This window comes from Apteryx mantelli, chromosome 1, assembly GCF_036417845.1.
Source record: "Apteryx mantelli isolate bAptMan1 chromosome 1, bAptMan1.hap1, whole genome shotgun sequence".
Classification (NCBI taxonomy): Eukaryota; Metazoa; Chordata; class Aves; order Apterygiformes; family Apterygidae; genus Apteryx; species Apteryx mantelli.
Window position 1 is genome coordinate 136,828,846 of NC_089978.1, and position 17,621 is coordinate 136,846,466.

At 43.6% G+C, this 17,621-nt stretch overlaps 1 protein-coding gene across 1 annotated transcript; it reads right to left on the reverse strand.

The window, feature by feature from the left end:
* Positions 1–1,650: 1,650 nt before the first annotated feature.
* On the reverse strand, positions 1,651–16,826 carry LOC106495713 (TRPM8 channel-associated factor 2-like). The gene is given in 10 exon segments (XM_013956233.2): positions 1,651–2,932; positions 6,429–6,766; positions 8,550–8,618; positions 8,621–8,788; positions 9,527–9,685; positions 9,688–9,739; positions 10,716–10,781; positions 10,783–10,811; positions 12,805–13,775; positions 16,064–16,826. Coding segments are annotated over 10 exon segments (2,754 nt in total). The 5' UTR covers positions 16,720–16,826; the 3' UTR covers positions 1,651–2,686.
* Between the last annotated feature and the right edge of the window lie 795 nt (positions 16,827–17,621).

The following is a 17,621-nucleotide window of genomic DNA, read 5'->3' on the forward strand; positions in this document are numbered from 1 at the left end:
TCAAAGGCTAAAATAAAAAATGCAAATGGCACAACTTTCTCTAGTTCTCTAACTAAATTTTGTGAAACCAAAAACAGCAGAAACCAAGGAGCTGCACAGAGCTTGAACCTATTATTAAATCATTCAATGACACTGAGTGCTTTACTAGCAGGAAAAGGAAAAGCCACATTTGACAATAATTTGTTGCTAGCCAGAAAGCTTATAAAAAAGAAGATAATATAATTGCCAGTCATTGATATTTTATTTCATGTTCCTTCTTTGCTCTTGAAGAGGTATTGTACCTCTACGTGTTTCTTCAAGTGTCTTGACCTATCTTACACTTCACCTATAGATGAAATCACCTTTGACCTGATAGTATCAGAAGTCTTTGTTGGATCTTTGTTGGGCTTACTGCTCCCTTCTAGCAGAAGGGAGTTTTCAGCACCAGCACGTGACCTTTCATTAAAAGTAAACTGACTGTAAAAATGAAGCCATTAAGTTGGTATTTCATTTGAAAACCTCACAAGTGAAACTATTCATTCTTGGAATTTATTAGAGCAAGAAAGTCCTCTGTTGCTGGTTTTATTTTTGCTAAGGTTAATTTTGCTAAGGTTAATGTGGCCTCCAAATCTATTTTTTTTTTCCATTTCAGCTCCTGCACAGGTCATTCTCAGCTGCATCGTAGGCTTTTCCCAGATATTGTTCCCCATTTTGAATTGCTCTGTGCCTGCTGCTTCAAATACATTTTCATGGAAATGATTAAATATTCCATGTCTTATTTTGCAGTCTGTCCTTGTGCTAACATTTTCTTGTCTTACTGCTGCAATCTCAGTCGGGCATTTCTGCTTCAATGGGCTACTCCAGCACACACAATTAGCGGATAAGCATTCATGGAATTCAGCCCCACAATGTGCCAATCCTTTCTCTGATTTATTCTACATAGCATTTTTGTTTTGGCTAAAGAATAGGCATCATTCTAAGGGTGACGTTAATTTCAGCTAGTCCAATTCCGAATTTAATTGTTATGTATGCCTAAATATTTCAGGCTGTATTTAGAGCTGGTGCAAACTCTAACTTCTCAATTGGAATCCCTATGGTTGAACTAATCTATCCAGGCTCAGAATATGACCTATCATCTTTCTCCCTGGCCTTTTCTCTTTTTGCTTTTTGCTCTTAAATATCTCAAAATCCATTTTATGCCATTCATGAAGAAAAAAAAACAATAGATCATGCCACCCCCAGGTAACAGAACTGATAATATTTTGAGCAATTTTTGTAACTATACAAACTCTTAACCTTTGCTCATAAAGTCAGCAGGGATGAAATCTGCTACTGCAGGTAGGATCAGATATAGATCTTTGCACCATATAAATTTTCTTCTGAGTCTCCAGAACAGGCTAAACTGGTACTGAACCACTGTCTAAGCTAGGACTTCCCTCTGCATATGTTTTATTGGAAGAACAACTTATAGCAGTAGTGAATAAGAATGGAAAGAATGCTTGAAAGACAAGGGAAGAAATAGGCCAATGAATCACAGAAAAATCAGAACTGCATCTGAGCCAGAACAAAAGTAAAAAGCAGCTGTAACAAATCTTTGTGTCACTTCCTTTTAGGCATTTTTCTTACTGGGCATAGAGACTTGAAAGTAAGACCATACAGATAACCTGTGAGTTCACTACAATTGTCTTATTTATTGCTGATACACAAGGTATGAGTTGGGACTAGCATGCTATTAGGCTAAGCATTAATATCCTCACTAGCCCTGGCATGGTCAACCAGTGTGTTGAACTAGCCAAGCAATTCTCAGTGAGGTGGGGGAAGTGTTAACTCCCATTGCTCCTTGGAACAGGTTGATCCTCCATCTTGCTGAGCTTCTGCCTTCCTCCTCTCTGCTCCCTCATGCTGTCATGTCAGTGCCTGTTTTTATAAAACTTTAACAAGTCCATTTGTTAAACCATTACTGACTACAATCAACTCACCTCTTGCTTTGTTTCTGCTCTCCCATCCTGCATGGTTTGCTCACAGTATCTTGCTCACAGACTAAGGTAAATGTGACAGGTACAACTCATCATTGACTTGTTTCAGATAAAGCTGGACCTTGGGTCACACAGTAATATAAAGTAGGAAGAAATCAACAGCATTTCAATATCTGCTAGGCAGCCTCTGCGTATAAACACTGTAAGGTCACTTAATTTCATGATAGTAGGTGTAGAAGTTCTGCATACTTAGAGAGATGAAAGAGTAGGAATTTTACAGGTAATCAAATCAGTAGTGAAGATCTTGTGTTGCTGAGATCATAACTGAAGAACATAATATTATGAAGGCTACTATTTGTTTTACAGATCCATATTCTATTTGCATTGTCCTTGAGACTGCTCCAGTGACTGAGGCACCCTGAAAACCTCAATTTCAGCAGAGAAAGGTTCTGCAGGAACTAAATCCACCCAGAATTAAATTCCTCCCGAGGAGAAGAACCCAGCACAAGGCTCATTCATTATTTAGCTCTTCAGAAGATGGCTTAGATGGGAGCTGAGCAGCACACAGGTTTCTGCTGAGTTTCTGCCAGGGTTGGCTTCCATTCTAAGACAGCAAAAAGCTAAAGAATTCAGTGTAAAGCTAAATACACAGTGAGCATATCATGCAGCATACAATGAGAAAATGACAGGCTGTAGCTAGTTCTGAGAATCAAGGTCTGGATGTGTTTCCTTCACAGTCTATAGGACTTCACTGGGTCCTGTTCCCAGCTGGGTAAAGAGGACAGTTCCATGGACAGCTCTTTCTTGATAGGCCATCCCCAGGCCATAAAAAAAGGAGCCAGGTTCCTGTTCACCTGCTGAGAAAACTTCTGTGCCCACAAGTTCATCTTAGAAGGGTTGTCCTTTGGAATGGTGGACATTTTCTGGTAGTCAGAGAAGAGATGGATGAAGGGCTCCCAACCAAAGCCCTCCTGCAACTGAGGGACAAAAATATAGAGTGTAAAAACAATGAAATTCTCATTTCATAGACATTATTCTTGTGTTACAAGTAATAGAAACTTCCACAGGTTTCTGCAGTGTCATTTGGAAAGGGTGTAAAGTTAGATGAAGTCATCCAACTTTTAGGCTTCAGAGCATAACTTACAGCACTAGCATACAGAAAAAAACACATTTCCACTACACTGGCCTGCCAGAACAAATGGAGACAAAAGGTACATTGGGAGCAGATAGAAATGTCAGCACTCAGCAGCAACCAACCATGCAAGCTGATGATTTGTGCAGAATAAAGCTTCTTGTGCAGTGAAAAACCATCAGTAAGGACTCTGAGAGAGAACCTGGACAGAAGGAAGACAAGAGAACAAGGAGTAGTCAGAAAACAGGAAGGAGAGATTGTGAGCAGAGCATGTTTTGTCTAGGAATAAGAACAAAGGGGATAAAAACAGAAAAACTACTGTTGTATGAGAAATGAGTTTAAAGTAAAGAGGGAGTAGAAACCTGTTTTGTTGTTCAAGGCGAGGTTAATATGGAGAGCTGAGTTGGAACAATAGCTTGACAGGATGCAGAATGTTTACTGATTGTCAGTGTCAGTAGTTCATTACCAAGTCAAAGTGCATCACGCTTTGACACTAGTTTGACACTAAAATGTATTCCACAAATCCTCCATCATGCTGGAACAGCTAAGCAGTGGCAGACAACATTTCTACATTAGGCAGAACAAACAAATGGGTTGTCTGCCTATGATATTCCCATATTCACATGGAAACCCCTGGTGCTGAGACTAGCTATGGAGTAGGCAATATTTTGGGGTAAGAAGGTTGGAGAGTCATGAGCAGGCTGACCGGAAGGTAGGAAAAGGAAGGGTCTGGTTTTGAACAAGGCCAAAAGCAGTAAGCCAAGTTATACAGAAGGCTCCTCACCATGTTAAGTTATATCTGACCTGCAGAATGCAGGAGCATCTCCTAGATCCTGAGTTCAAGTATTCACCTCAGAGAATGGGGAGTTCCCAGCTCCATGTCACAACACGACCAGAATGAAAACTGTCTGTTCACTCCCTTACAGACAGTCTTCTATGGGAAGAAAACACAGGTACTTGTGGGGGGCAACTGGATAACTGGGGGAACAAGTACCCTGGAACATGCTGCAAAGTGCTTCTTTTGCCTAGTTTAGACAGAGCTTTGGAGGGCTCTGACCTTAGTCCAAAGCAAGTTCCAGAACAGTGAGGAAGTGGAGACAGAACAGTACAGACAGGAATTTTGCTGGCCAATTTAAATCTGTACATCCCTTGGGCCAATTGATTGATTTTCTAATTGCTTTATATTCTCTTTTCCAAGATCCGTGTTACAGGCTTCAGAGACCACTCTGGAGAGAGAAATGCATGACTAGGCTGAACTCTGAGGGATGGTATGCTCTGTCAGGCAATGTCAGGACCAGACAGCACCCTCCTGCCATGCAAGTAAGAGGCAGACAGGATGTGGATCTGAAAGGCCTGAAGGTCAATGCTGAAGCCTTTCTGGATAAAAGGAATGTGAAAAACATCTAAATGGGATCCAGATGTATGGCTCAAAGCAACATGGAGAGCATTCAATTGAAGAAAACCCATTATGGCTGGAAGAGGGAAGGTATCTAGACAATAATTATACATAGGTCTTCTGTTTGTCTGTAGAAGGTGTGGTTAGTTTGTAAACTGTGAGTGTTTCTCATCTGTCTACAAAGCATCTTTGAGGTGTAAATATAGAAATTAGGTATTATGTGCACCTTCCTCTGAGGCATCCCAGACTGCTGTCAAAGACCAAGTCAAGGTTGGAAATTCAGCCTGGTACCATCCAGCAGTCTCTCTGTTTCCACACAGGAAGAGCAATACAGAGGCCCTAAACTTTTTCCTTTGCTTAACACATCCTCTCCCAAGCACGGAAATTCAGCACAGGCTAAGTTATGAGACTAGGTGAGGAAACGGCAACTCATTTTTACTTCTCAGCTAGGGACCTGCTAATATCACTTTACATCAACCCAACAACTCATCTCTAGGAAGTATTAGGAAAAAAAAAAGCAATGGAAAGAGGGAAGGTGGCTCTTCTTCAGAGGTAAAGCCCAGGCAGACCTCAGGTAAGGTACCTCAAAACTCCCACTCGGCTGACACCTAAAAACTTATAGGCACCTATCATCCCTGAAACTCATGGTTTTCCAAGTGAATATGTACTAAAGTATTCAAATCCCGGCCCCAGAGCCCTAGTATAACACCCTGTGGACTCTTTGAGAGTCCCTGATCACTTTGAGAGTCTTGCGGATTCTCAAAGTAGCTGTAGCATCCTTTGCTAGTCTGATGTTCAGTGCTCAATACCACTATATTTGTTGCACTATAACATCAACTATTTCATGATGACTTTGAGGGGCACAGTGGGGAAGAAGAGGATTGTTCATTTGTTTGTCCCAACAGTTCTGTCAGTAGCCAGACAGGAGATGGCAGACTCCGGTCCATACTCTGCAAGACCTGGAAATCAGATTTGACCCCAAGTTTCCCACCTCCTCAGGCAGTGGCCAAACTGCCAGCCTATAAGGTAATGTGGGTAAATCTCCCCTCTTGAAACTGTTCCCCTCTGTCTAACTATTTTGATATTCATTGCACCAGAGAAAACAGAAGTTGACTCTGCAGCTTGATGATTCAGGCATTCCTCTGAGATGTGAAAAAACAAGAACAAATACTTTGGTATTTGTATGAGATGTAAGAGCTCCCAGAGGAGGGGCTGAGGGATATTCACCTCACAACAGTCAACAGCCTAAGCCATCATAACGGACACTCACCTTGAAATCTCAAATTCAAATCAAGTTGAATGCTCTCTCTACTAGACTACTGGCTGCTACAAGAAGAAAGGTAAAGGGGGTAGGGGAAGAGCTCTCTCACATGCTTTTCATGAGAGTGCACCTTAATCGAGGACAAGGTTCATGATTTAGAGTCTTGAATGCAGTGAGGCATCTAACTACATTTGGAAGGGAGAAGATAAGATGAATCCATCCCCTTGCCATTTGATAGACTACACTGGCCCCACTCAGTGCACTGGCTCATATGAACACCCTGGTCTCTCCTTTGTTTTGTGTAGGGGAGCTCAGCCTTGTAACTTATCAGGATACTACTCTTCTAGAAGTTCTACAGTGCCAAACATTTTTTGCCAGCTAGCCCAAAGTCCACAGAAAATCTGCAGCAGATTAAAGAACTGTACCGACACTTGATCCTCCTTTTCCCACTCTGTATCAAGAAACAATTCCTGTTTCTCTCCTAGGAAGAAAGATTAGCACTCGGTTCTCTCTCCACATGGCTGAGGCGAAGTCTTGCAGAGGAAGGGCATCAGGAGACATTAGTGATACACAAACTATCCATGTATCTCTCTGGTGCTTTCCAGACCTAAGAAAAATCCAGCTTGTAAGCAAACAGTTGCAGTCACTAGGCACTGAGAATGAACCCACCTCTCCCAGAGTCACCTGCAGCTATGTCTCCAGTGCAGTCCACATTTCTCAGTCCTTTAGCTGAGCACCCTTCTTCAGATACCCTCTTATCCTTTCCTCCCCACACTGTGACCTAAGCGCCTTATGGGCCTGATGCCTGGGAATCCGCAGCACCTTCTCATGCACATAGACAGACCAGAGGTTGCAGGTAGCTTCTGTAGTATGAGGGGGAAATTCCCATGCTTGCTGCTGTTGATTGTGTCCCAACTCATGGACAGGACCACAAAGACCAGTGGTTTGCATGTGCTTCATATCTACCATCTCCTTCACTGAATCTAGGTGGCCCATGATAGGGTAGCCAGCATGCATCCAACCTGCAGGAAAAGACAGGTATCAACACACAGCATAAGTGCTTATCCCAGTACCTCTTAGATATAAATGACTGTATTTTTTCATTTCTCTAGTGCCTTTCCTCCATCTCACATACCATACTTTATCACCATGAGTGACAATCTTTTCCTTTTTTGAGATAAGGAAATACTACAAACTTCACCTTAACAGACAGTCAAATAAGGGGTGTAAGGGTAACATTGAACTATCAGTTAAGTGCAGTTTTGCCCACTTGCCCTGTTTATACATAAGCGTACGCTCACATTTGGACTGACACTGATGTTTTAGGTCGAAGAAGAAAGCCTGAACGTTGCCCAGAACACACCTGAACTCTTTCAAACTGAGCACAGTGAGGCCAATCCAACCATGCAAAAATGTGATTCAGCACTCTCACAGAGCTTGACTCTTCCTGTGTAAAGTGTGGATATTGCACGTCTGCACTCCAAGAGTTAGCAGTGTGGAAGAAACACATGGAGATCACAGCGCTCATCACGCTTAACTTCACAGAACAGCTGTTATCTAAACAATTTACCAGCATCATGCTGGGCAAGAATTTGGCACTGCAAGGGATTTTACCCATGTCTCCTGGGTGGCTTCATCCCTGATTTGTCCTTCTGGAAGGATCCCAAAACTTTATATGAGAGTCATCCCCCCAAACTCAAACACCTGTCATAGGATGGGTTAAACAGCCCTTTACACTCACCACAAAGGGAGCCTACATAGCTGGCTTTGACTGAACACAAAGCTTGTAGACTACCCAAAGTAGAGGACATGAATCACATACTCCTTCTTGCAGAAACTGTTTAAGATCTTGAGCTCCCCTCAAGGGGAGCAACCCTATAGCAATGCCTGGCAACCCCAAAAGTTCAAGTCCAAAAATGTGAGCCAAACCATTTAGACAATCCAAACCACAAGGGAATCTTGAGTCTGCAGACTATGGTAATTTTAACTGGCATTTTCCCAGGACAGTAGAATTTCACACTCCGAAGATATGCAACAAATTATTTCCCTGTGGTCTAGCCAGAGGTTAGAACATCAGGGTTCATGCCAAGCCCTTGCCCTCACTGTGGGATGAAGAATTTAACCAGCTGGCTTTGAAAAACAACTGAATAAAAATGACATTGTAAGGTTCCACATTTACCATCTAACTGACTCTAAATCAAATGCACTCGGTTTACAACTTCAGAAGCTAGGGTGGAGATGTGGAGGAGCATCAGTGCAAAACTACAAACTCACAGGCTTTGATAGTGATGCACATTCTGTTTCTCCTTTGCCTTCAGCTCGGACACATATTTTTTCAGGCTAAGTTTTGCCCACAGTAACTCTTGTGTAGCCTGTCTCCAGCAGGTACAATTGCAACTGAATGTAAGCAAACAGTCCTGTGACTGAGGCAGGGGAAAATAGAAATCAGGTCACTATCTCCCAGTTGTACTGTCTCTGCAGTGCATTTAGGAGGGAGAATGAGTGAGCCAAAGCCATTGCAGTCAGCAGCTCTGCCTCTCAGAACACTCAGGCAGCAGAAAAGCTGAGTGAGACAATACCAGTTTTGAAAGCAGAGGGGCAACTGCACCAGTCACTGTGGTTTTTGAAAGCCGTGCCTTACCACATTTCCATCCTGATGGAGTAGCTCACAGTTATGCAAGGCTTGCACCCCTTACATAAGTTTGCAGTCCAATTTTAGCACAACAACCTCAAAGAAACAGACATTGCTGCTAGAGGCCACTTTTCTCTGGGCTCCTTGAGAAGGCTATACAGCAATATACCTACCACATGAGATCTGGACATCTGTTACAATCCTCTCCAGCCTTGGGAATTTTGTTGGTATGGCTGCCAATGTGCTATTGCCACCATGATCTCATCCCACAGGCTAAGCAGTGGCTTTGGGTTCTCTATGTGTAGAATGCTGTCAGCTGGTACAGTCAGGATAAGATTCTCAACAGCTAATTCTGCCCAGGGAGCAGGGTAATGCCGGATACAGGCCTGCCACTGGCTTTCACAGGTCTCCCCTACATCAACACAGAAAATCAATTTTGAGCACACTCCCAGAAGACAAGCCACAGAAACATGTACTTCAGAAGTCTCTTCAGGGCTCTTTTGTGGATAGGAGACAGAGAGAGAAAAGGACTGTCTTACACCAAAGTAGTAGCACAGCAAGAACAGATCTCTGTTTCCTATCTGAGAAAAAGAAGCATCAGACTTCTCCAGCCTCTCTTGATGATCTCATTCCCTGTTCTCCAACAAAGAGATAACAACACTGATTTTTGTTTAGTTTGACAGAGGAGCAAAAAGAAGTTCCATACAACAAGAGAAACTGATGGAAACATGGGAAACCCACCAGTGGGGAGATTACCGTTTACTGTAGGGACTGGAGGTGGCCATATGGGGACACCCTAAAGCAGGCATATGGCAAGGCAAGCTTTACCACAACTGAGGTCAGCCTGTATCGCTCCAACACAGTGGTTTTCATTGAAAATGACAACTCCAATCTCTAAAAAATGTCATTTTGAACAAACATTGCCCATTTCATGACAACCCTCTCACCTGCCTCCCGCCACAGAGTGGTTAAGTGACTTACCCAGAATTCCAGGGGAAGTCAAAGGAATACAAAACAAGAAAGCTAAACCTGGGTATTCCTAAGTCCAGACCAGTGACCCTAAACACTGGGCCATCTTTCTTTTCAGTCACAAGAATAACAGCATCTATGAGCAGTGCTAAGGAGAAAGACACCAAATAAACAAACCTACCAAGCTTGAAGAAAGGAGCTCTGACTGCCCCTTCTACAGTGATGGACACTTTCCCCAGGACACTCTTTCCTGGTACTGTGATGTAAATAAGGCCACCCCAGAGGCAGGAAACAGACTGTTTGTGGCAGGTAATATCACAGGTGTGTATCACCACTGGGGCCGTTTCAGCTCTGTGGCATGAGACAGGTCATCCGCATGACACCCAATCTGCACCTGGCAAACAGAAGGGTAGGAAGAGCTGGGCAAAATGCTCCAAGTGCAAGCTGACAGGCCACAGCACCCTGAGACCCCTGGTGTGCCTTGTAGGGCACACACACAAAAGCAGCCTTCTGACTCCAACCCTACTCAAGCTTTCAGCTTGTGGTGAGCAGAAGCAGCAAAACAAGAAAAAAAAAAAGTTCAGTGCTGTCCCTGTCACACAGTCTTACACCTCTACTCCCATTATTACTGAGGTCAGCTACCTCCTTCACTGGCAGCGGAGAGTTCCGCAGTGACTTCCTTCACTAGAATACTGTATTGATATTTTCTTCACTCTGCACCAGCATCGAGGTCACATACTAAAAACGTGAGGTGAGGAGATGTGATCACTGCTGGCTTCCCTTCTTGCGCCTCTTCCCTGGTACTGATACAGTAAAACAGGATGTGGCTGCAAGATCATACAGAAGTACCTGAGTTAACCTTGGGTTTCAGCTACGTGGAGCTTTCTGCAAAAAATACCCAAGCAGGTGAGTGCTTGCCTGCTTTGTACTTTACAGATAGCAGGAGCCCAGGTAGCTAGTTTGTATCTGATCTGGATACATCTACATGAGCAACAGGGACAGCACTATGAAAGTACCTCACGAGAGATCTGGAAAGAGACAACACTAAGTTTGGCGATTAGAAGGACCCAAGCACTTATCCTGGGCCAGGCAACCACCTTGATTGTTTCTATCTGCAGGGTAACAAAACAAGCACAGCTGCCTTCAGGTAGCACATTTATCCAAGTAGCACACAGAAACAACAACAGTAAAGAGTGGGAAACAAGGTAAGAAATCATGATAATGCACTAAAAGTGACATAGGGTGGCAGCAGTAGGCAAGGATTGAAATGGCAGCAAAATTAGTACGGAGAAAAGCCTTCTGAGGCCTGTATTTGAGTGCCCACCTGACAAATACATCAGTGTACAGTAGCCAAATTCAAGAGAACTTACCTGCAGACCAGCACCAACCACCATGCAAGTGAATGTTATAACTGCCGTGTGTCCTTCAGGGAGATAAGAGTTCTGTACTCCTCCAGGCTGTCTTGCCTAAAAGTTAAGACTTTCCTGAACAGTCAGCACTTTTTCAGCCTAACGTCATGCATTCTGGAGATGTCAAGCTGCAATAAAAGAATCTTCATCCTCTTTTTTGCCTTGCTCTACACTCACAAAACTGTCTTGTGTTTTACCCAAACTGTCAGAAATACATTTCTAGTTTTAAAGCAAAAGGTGATGTGAACTAGACCGCCAGACAATTAGCATGCTTGCCCACCCAAATTTGAACTTCTGAAAATGACAAGATTAAACGCACTTACTAACAATTTAAAAATATAAAAAAGAAACCCAAACCCCAACACCTCCACTCAGATTCTCTCACAGTAAAGCCCTCATAAGAGGTGCATACTGCAGTGATATTAAATACAGTTGAAGATATAATGGTCATAAATCATTTCCTAGATAACAGACAGACAGTAACATCAGATTTTTCCCTAGAGTCTGGTCAGCACAAGCTGGGGCCCACACAAATTCCCATTCCTAGCAGACTGAAGTTATGAGAAAGCCTAAAAGGTCTGTCTTATCCTAGGTCTAACTCTAAATTGGGTACCCCATCATTCCAGTACAATTCAGCATGTTTCTAGACAGTCCTTCCGTGGAAATGCAAGTCTCCTCTGCCTAGAAGATCTCTGTGGACAGTTGTGACACACAGTGCAAAGTTGATCCATCTCTACTGTACTGTCCAGGCAAAATCCACTCACTAGTTCACAAATAATGTTTTACACAAGTGTATTTCAGCACAAACAGTTAACAGTCCTAAAAAGAGCTGTACGGTCATAAAGCACCCTTTCCATAAAGCACCTCCAAGAAAGAATGACCAATTTTTTCAAGTAAAACTTTCTCCAAGAAAAAATGCAAATTAGACAATATCCGGTTTCACCATATAGCATGTTCACCAAATACCATGTTTCACCAATTCATCTCAGTTTTGCTTGGCTTGCCCTGATAGCATTTTTGAAATGGTGTTTAATCTTAAATCATGGTTTGCTAGCATTTCTTTATTTTTTATATGAAACTATACAAACACTGAATAATTTCTGGCCAAACAAAACAAGGCATTTAAACCAATGCATTCAATTTAGTCAGTGCTAAACAATTTTCTTCTTTTGTCCTGACTCATTAGAGAACTGAAAACCAGTGAACAGTTGTTCCACAACTCTTCTTCTCTACATATCCTCTGCACTCAGACATTGCCACTTCAGAACAGTCTATCCTCATTAGAACAGTTTTCAAACAACTCCTCTCAAACATATTCAAATACAAAAATATAAGGTGAATCTGTCCAGGGAAAAATACCTTACTAGTGGAATTACCTAGACTTTAAACATATTATTTACACACAGGAATCTCAGCAGGGTTGTATAGATAAAAAACCTAAGTTTAGACCTCTTACTCAGGATGTGATTACAAAGTACCTTGGCTTTAGTGACAATGCCAGCTTAAGAAGTTCCCACCTTACTTCTGGACCCCCAAAACCACAACCGGTTGCTCCTTCAGTTGTGCTGATGCAAGTTGTGGGACTGTGCTATAAATTGGATTGGAATGATTTGGATCAAAAATAGCCCTTTGTGCCTAATTCAGATCTTTTCATAGCACAGCCCCATAGATGGCTGTATCAGCACAACTATGGGGATGGCAATCTGCAGTGCAGGGCCAAGACTTTCTTAAGGCAGTTTTCTTGCCAAAACCATTATGTTGCATAATTCCCCCGAAGTGCCTCTGTTAGGTGGTTCATCTCCCTCAGTGCCCTGTACACCAACAGAGAGGGAGCAGAACTTCCACAGGGTGTTTCAGAGCACTGCACTCCAGGTTGGCCACAACAGGAGCCTGTCTGTCACTACAGAGAGATCAGCCTCCTCACAAGCCCAAAGCAAAATTGTACAAGTGTCCCCATGTTCAGCCATACGTACACACAGACAAACATGTGAGGTGAGCCACTGTTCCCAGCAGCAGCATTACTCAAGAGGGAGGGAGATATGCTTCTCACCTGGGTTTGTGCCATCAATTTCTACAGTAACAGGGAGGTCACAGACCCCACTGGTGGGTTTCTGCACTAAGGCTGCACAGTCCGTCATGGCACAGGACAGCTCAGTTGCCATGCAGAGAAGGGCTGCCTCTTTGGAGTTGCTCTGGACAGGGCAGTGCCTGCTGACATGTGGGATCCCACTTCTGCGAAGAACTTTGGTCAGGATGCGGTGGAGTGAGGCATATGCAGGGCAGTCTTTGGCTGAGATGCGCAGAAAGGCAGCACAGTCTTGTGTCAGTCTTTGCAGGCAGTCCTTCAAGGGAGCTTTGAGCTCCTCATCCTTGTCTACATGCCTCTGGAAAAGAGAGAGCACCTTGCAGAAGTGGTAGTGCTCCCCAGGCACCACGGCTGGGTATTTAGCTGCCTGGACGTTCAGACCCAGAATGCTGAGCCCAAAGTGGTTGAGGATTTTGTTGCCAGGATATTCTGCCACAGCAGCTTTGTTGTGGTTCTGGGAAGCTCAGTACCAGGCCTGACCTCCAGTCAGCAGACCGCCTCCCTCTGCCACAAAAGCATGAACCTTCTCCATCTCTCTGTCACTGTAAGAAGGGCAACAGTACACACTCATATCGCTTGTCAGGTGTGACACCTGGAACTTCACCTCTCCTTGAGAGAACAGGTTACACAGTCTCTTCAGGCTGACATCCACACCCACCAGCCCCTTCTTCCCCGCATCCAGCCACTGGACAATATTGAGCAGGAATCCAGCCAACTTTGAGGAGAACAGCTGACTCTCATGAGTTGCCACCACAACACGCCCTTTGCCATAGCACGCTGCAGCTAAGAGGCAGCGGTGTGAGCTGTCCAGGCAGAGTGGGAAGGAGAAGATACCATGCACCAGCAAGATAGAGGGTACACCCCTTGTCACAACATCCAGCTCTGACACACCACACAGGAGAAACTCAGCATCAAGGCTGAGATTGGCATGATGTCTACAAAACCAAGAGACATCCAAGTTAGCCCAAGTCCCAGAATCTTTTAAACACAAGTCTGCCTGGTCCATCCGTGCCTCTTCTTCCACCCTCACATCACATTGACAGTTCTACCAATTTTAAAAATACCTTCATTTTTCCTTTTAAAGCTTCAGGTTTGGGGGTCAAGTATCTCTGTAAGAATCTCAGTATTCATTTAAAAAAAACAAGAGAGAAAGAAAGGTCAAAAGGAAGTTTCTAGGCCTGTGACTTTGAAGAGCAGCTTGAAAATCCCTTCTAAATACATCACAGAAGCTCAAAAATCAGAAGGCCTTTCATATATTTTAATCAGTCTCTTGCAGGTTTAAACCTTGATGTGGGGATTGGCAAATCTCTTGTAAGGGAAACTTCATCCATTTTATCCTCCCTAGAAATCATCAGCTAACCAAGCCCAAAAGATTTCTCTGTGCTATTTCCTGGCCTCTGTCACTGTTCAGAACTGAAGAAAGGATAGCTTGGCTAAATGGACAGATAGGCATACAGACAGTGAGTGACTTGAAGTTGACTTAGGCTCCTAACACATACTCCTCAAATGCCCATCAGTTGACCTCTACCACATAAAGAGATTTTATTGTGCATGGCCCTCCTCTTATCTCTGCTATTTCCATGTAACTCCTATATGTCACTGTGGTAAACAGTGTATTGAATTGCTTGGTTTTGCTTTGTTTATATTTTCTCCTGGTTTGGCCATACAGTTTTACCAAACACAGTTTTCACTCTGGCACTGGAAAGCATCTCATTACGTGGCCATTGCAGCCAACTCAGTGAGAATAAATGATTCAGCCCTTATGCACGCCCACAGGAGAGAAATTAAAACTGCAGCCCTCCTTTGATTATCACTTTACTCCAATCCTTTGTCACACAGAATAGGTATCCAGGCATACGGCACAGCACCTGCATCAGACCGCAGTCTGATTCTCTGTGGGTTAAACAAAGGCTAGCAGGAAGGCCCAGATGTACAGAGCTGTTGTGTTGCACTGAAATTATGTATCTAAATTCCTCTGTGGCTCTGGGTCAAAACAAAAACACCACAGAAGCACCCTAAACAAGCTCTAATTCACTGTCAGTTACCACTTAAAGCCTTGTCAATTGCTATGTAATTTCTCTCTGGTGAATTTTCCACCCCCCTCCCTTTCTCATCTGCCTGTGAACTGGAGGTGGGGGAAAAGATCATTCAGAAAATTTTAATTAAATAACTTCATTTGTTGGCTGTGTCCTGAGCACTTTTCTGAATTCAACAGCAGAGCTTTCTGCTACCTTTACTGGGGCATAAATTCAGCATCCAGGAAGTATCAAATCCAATTATTTGTTGAAATTTAGTATATACAAGACTGTGATGAATGAAAAAACTTGTAGGGAATTTTATTATAATTGTTGCAGCTTTCAATGCAATGAAATGAAACTGCCACACACAGGAAGCAAAGCAGCATGCATGCTCCTCAAAGACCCCACTGCACTTTATGTAACTCTGGAGAAAGCTGTGCTAGGCACAGCTTGGCATGCTAAGTGGGAAGGGGAGATAGAGGAAGACGGCAGAACAACACCCAAGATTCTGGTGACTTGTCTGCTCTGTCATGTGAGTCACAATAGCCCTGAATTTTATACGTGCTGCTTTGGGTCCCAAAGGGCCACTCTGGAATCCCAAACTATCTCGGAGCACAGAGGTTTCCTGCCCATGGTCTGTGTCGGGTGCTGAGAAGGGATGTGGCACTGGGCCAGTCTCCTCAGCTCTGTACTCGCCCTGGGGCTTCACTTACAGAAGTAAATTTCTGCAGCTAACAGGTTGAACAGGTTTAATAGCTGCCAGCCAGAGCCTGGCCCAGAAAGCTAGCCAGATGTTCCATCTCAAATCTGGTTCTGAACCACAGGAAAGCCACAGTTGCCCTGAATGTACAGTTCTGGGGGCAAAGGAGAGGAGTTACTCTTCACTTCCCCAAGTTGCTGTGTGTTGCGCACAGATGCATTTGGTCATATATGCTGTTCTAAACAATGGCTACCTTCATTTCTTGTCCCTGAATGAATTCCCTGCGCTTTACCCAGCTCCCCTGGAAGCAGTCAGACATCATTCTTTGAGACGGCAAATAGTAAAAAGATCTCTCTTAAATTTCAAGATAAAAATTGCATCCCTGTCTACAAAAGAACCAGCATTCCTCATCATCCTCATCTCTTACCTCAAGAATCTCCTGTAAACATCTCACCTGTACAGCTTTATCAGCCACTTAAATAGAGATAGCAATTCAGACACTCACGGGACAAGTAAGGGAATCTTTGGCATCTTCTTCACAACTTTGAAGATCCCCTTTTCCACAGTGTTTCCTGTGAAGTACACACCAGCCACACTGGTCACCTGGTTCCCAGGAAATTCAAACAGCACCTTCTCCTTGCCATGTTGACTAGCCCAGTACCAGGCCTGGCCTCCAATGAGCGGGCACCCACCTTCCTTTACAAAGTGAATCAGGTTTTTTGCATGAGTACTGTCATAGGCATCCATACAGTACACCCCCAGAAGGATGCTGAGCTCTGCCCCAGCCTGTACTTTGGTGCCAACCCTGAGGAGCAGCTGGGAGAGGGAATCCAAACAATGACGGACCCCAACCAGGGCCCCAAGGGAGGTCTTGAGCCAGTCGACAGCATTTATGAGGAACTGGAAAAACTTGGAGTCCTTCAGGATTCCCTCATGAGAAACAACCACCATCCGGCCCTTCCCATACTGTGAAACAGCAATCAGAACTTGTTTCTGAGAGCTCACAAGCACAGGGTAGGCATCCTTTCCAGTAAGCAGCAGCTCACAAGGAACAAAGCCTCCAGTGAAGTCCCATGGCCCAACACCATCCACTAACAGCCCATAGGTGGCAGAGAGTTTCATCTTCAGGTCGCTCTTATCTGGTGGAGAGAAGACCAACATTCACTACAGGATGGCTCAGCTCTAAAGAACTGCTATTGACAAAACTGCAGGGTCATTTCTTTGTAGTCTAATAGGAACTCCAAACCAAACAGGAATCATTTACTGGAAGCAACTTCAGGGGCACAACTTTTCAGTGACTGGGATTTTTTTTTTCTTGTTTGGTTTTGTTATCACACTATTTACCATTTAAACAGAAGTGATAAGTATATCAAGATGACAGAGAAAAAGAAAGAGACTTTGTAATAAATTCTCCTATTCATCATGAAGGAGATCAAGTAAATAAAGATGAGTACTTTCCCATTAACAATTTATTTGGAGAGGGAGGGGTGCTAGAGACTCCAGGAAGTCTACAAAGAACTTCCTTGGTGGAGGCGGTTTACAAGGAAAGTGCCAGAAACTAAAATGATGGAAGCAATACAAAACCCAGATGTTGCTGAAGGTAAAGAACTTATCAGCACAATACATGGCATAACTCCAACATGCAGTTCCACTTTTCTTCCTAATTGAATATATATAGAACTACACACGGTTGCTCCCAGACGAGCTTCCAAAGTCATGCTTTTCTATATGCATTAAGACATTGAAAGCAAAGAGTATTACAAGGTACTGGGAGGGAGGAGGAGGTTCAGTATAAATGATGAAGACAATCAGCACTCCTGGAAGAATAGGGACTTAGAAGAACAGGTCTGGGAGCAGGAAATTCATGCCCTAGTTCCTTGCTCTGAACTGCCACATGATCTCAGGGAAGTCATTTCCCTTTTCTGTAGCTTTGTTTCCTCACCTATAAAGTGAGGTGAATGATACTGACCTCAATTGCCAAGCCCTTTGAGGTCTATGGGTGAGACGTGCTCTATTTAGGCTCCCCCAGTTTGAAAGTTGGTCTTCTTCAGCAAAATTATCCC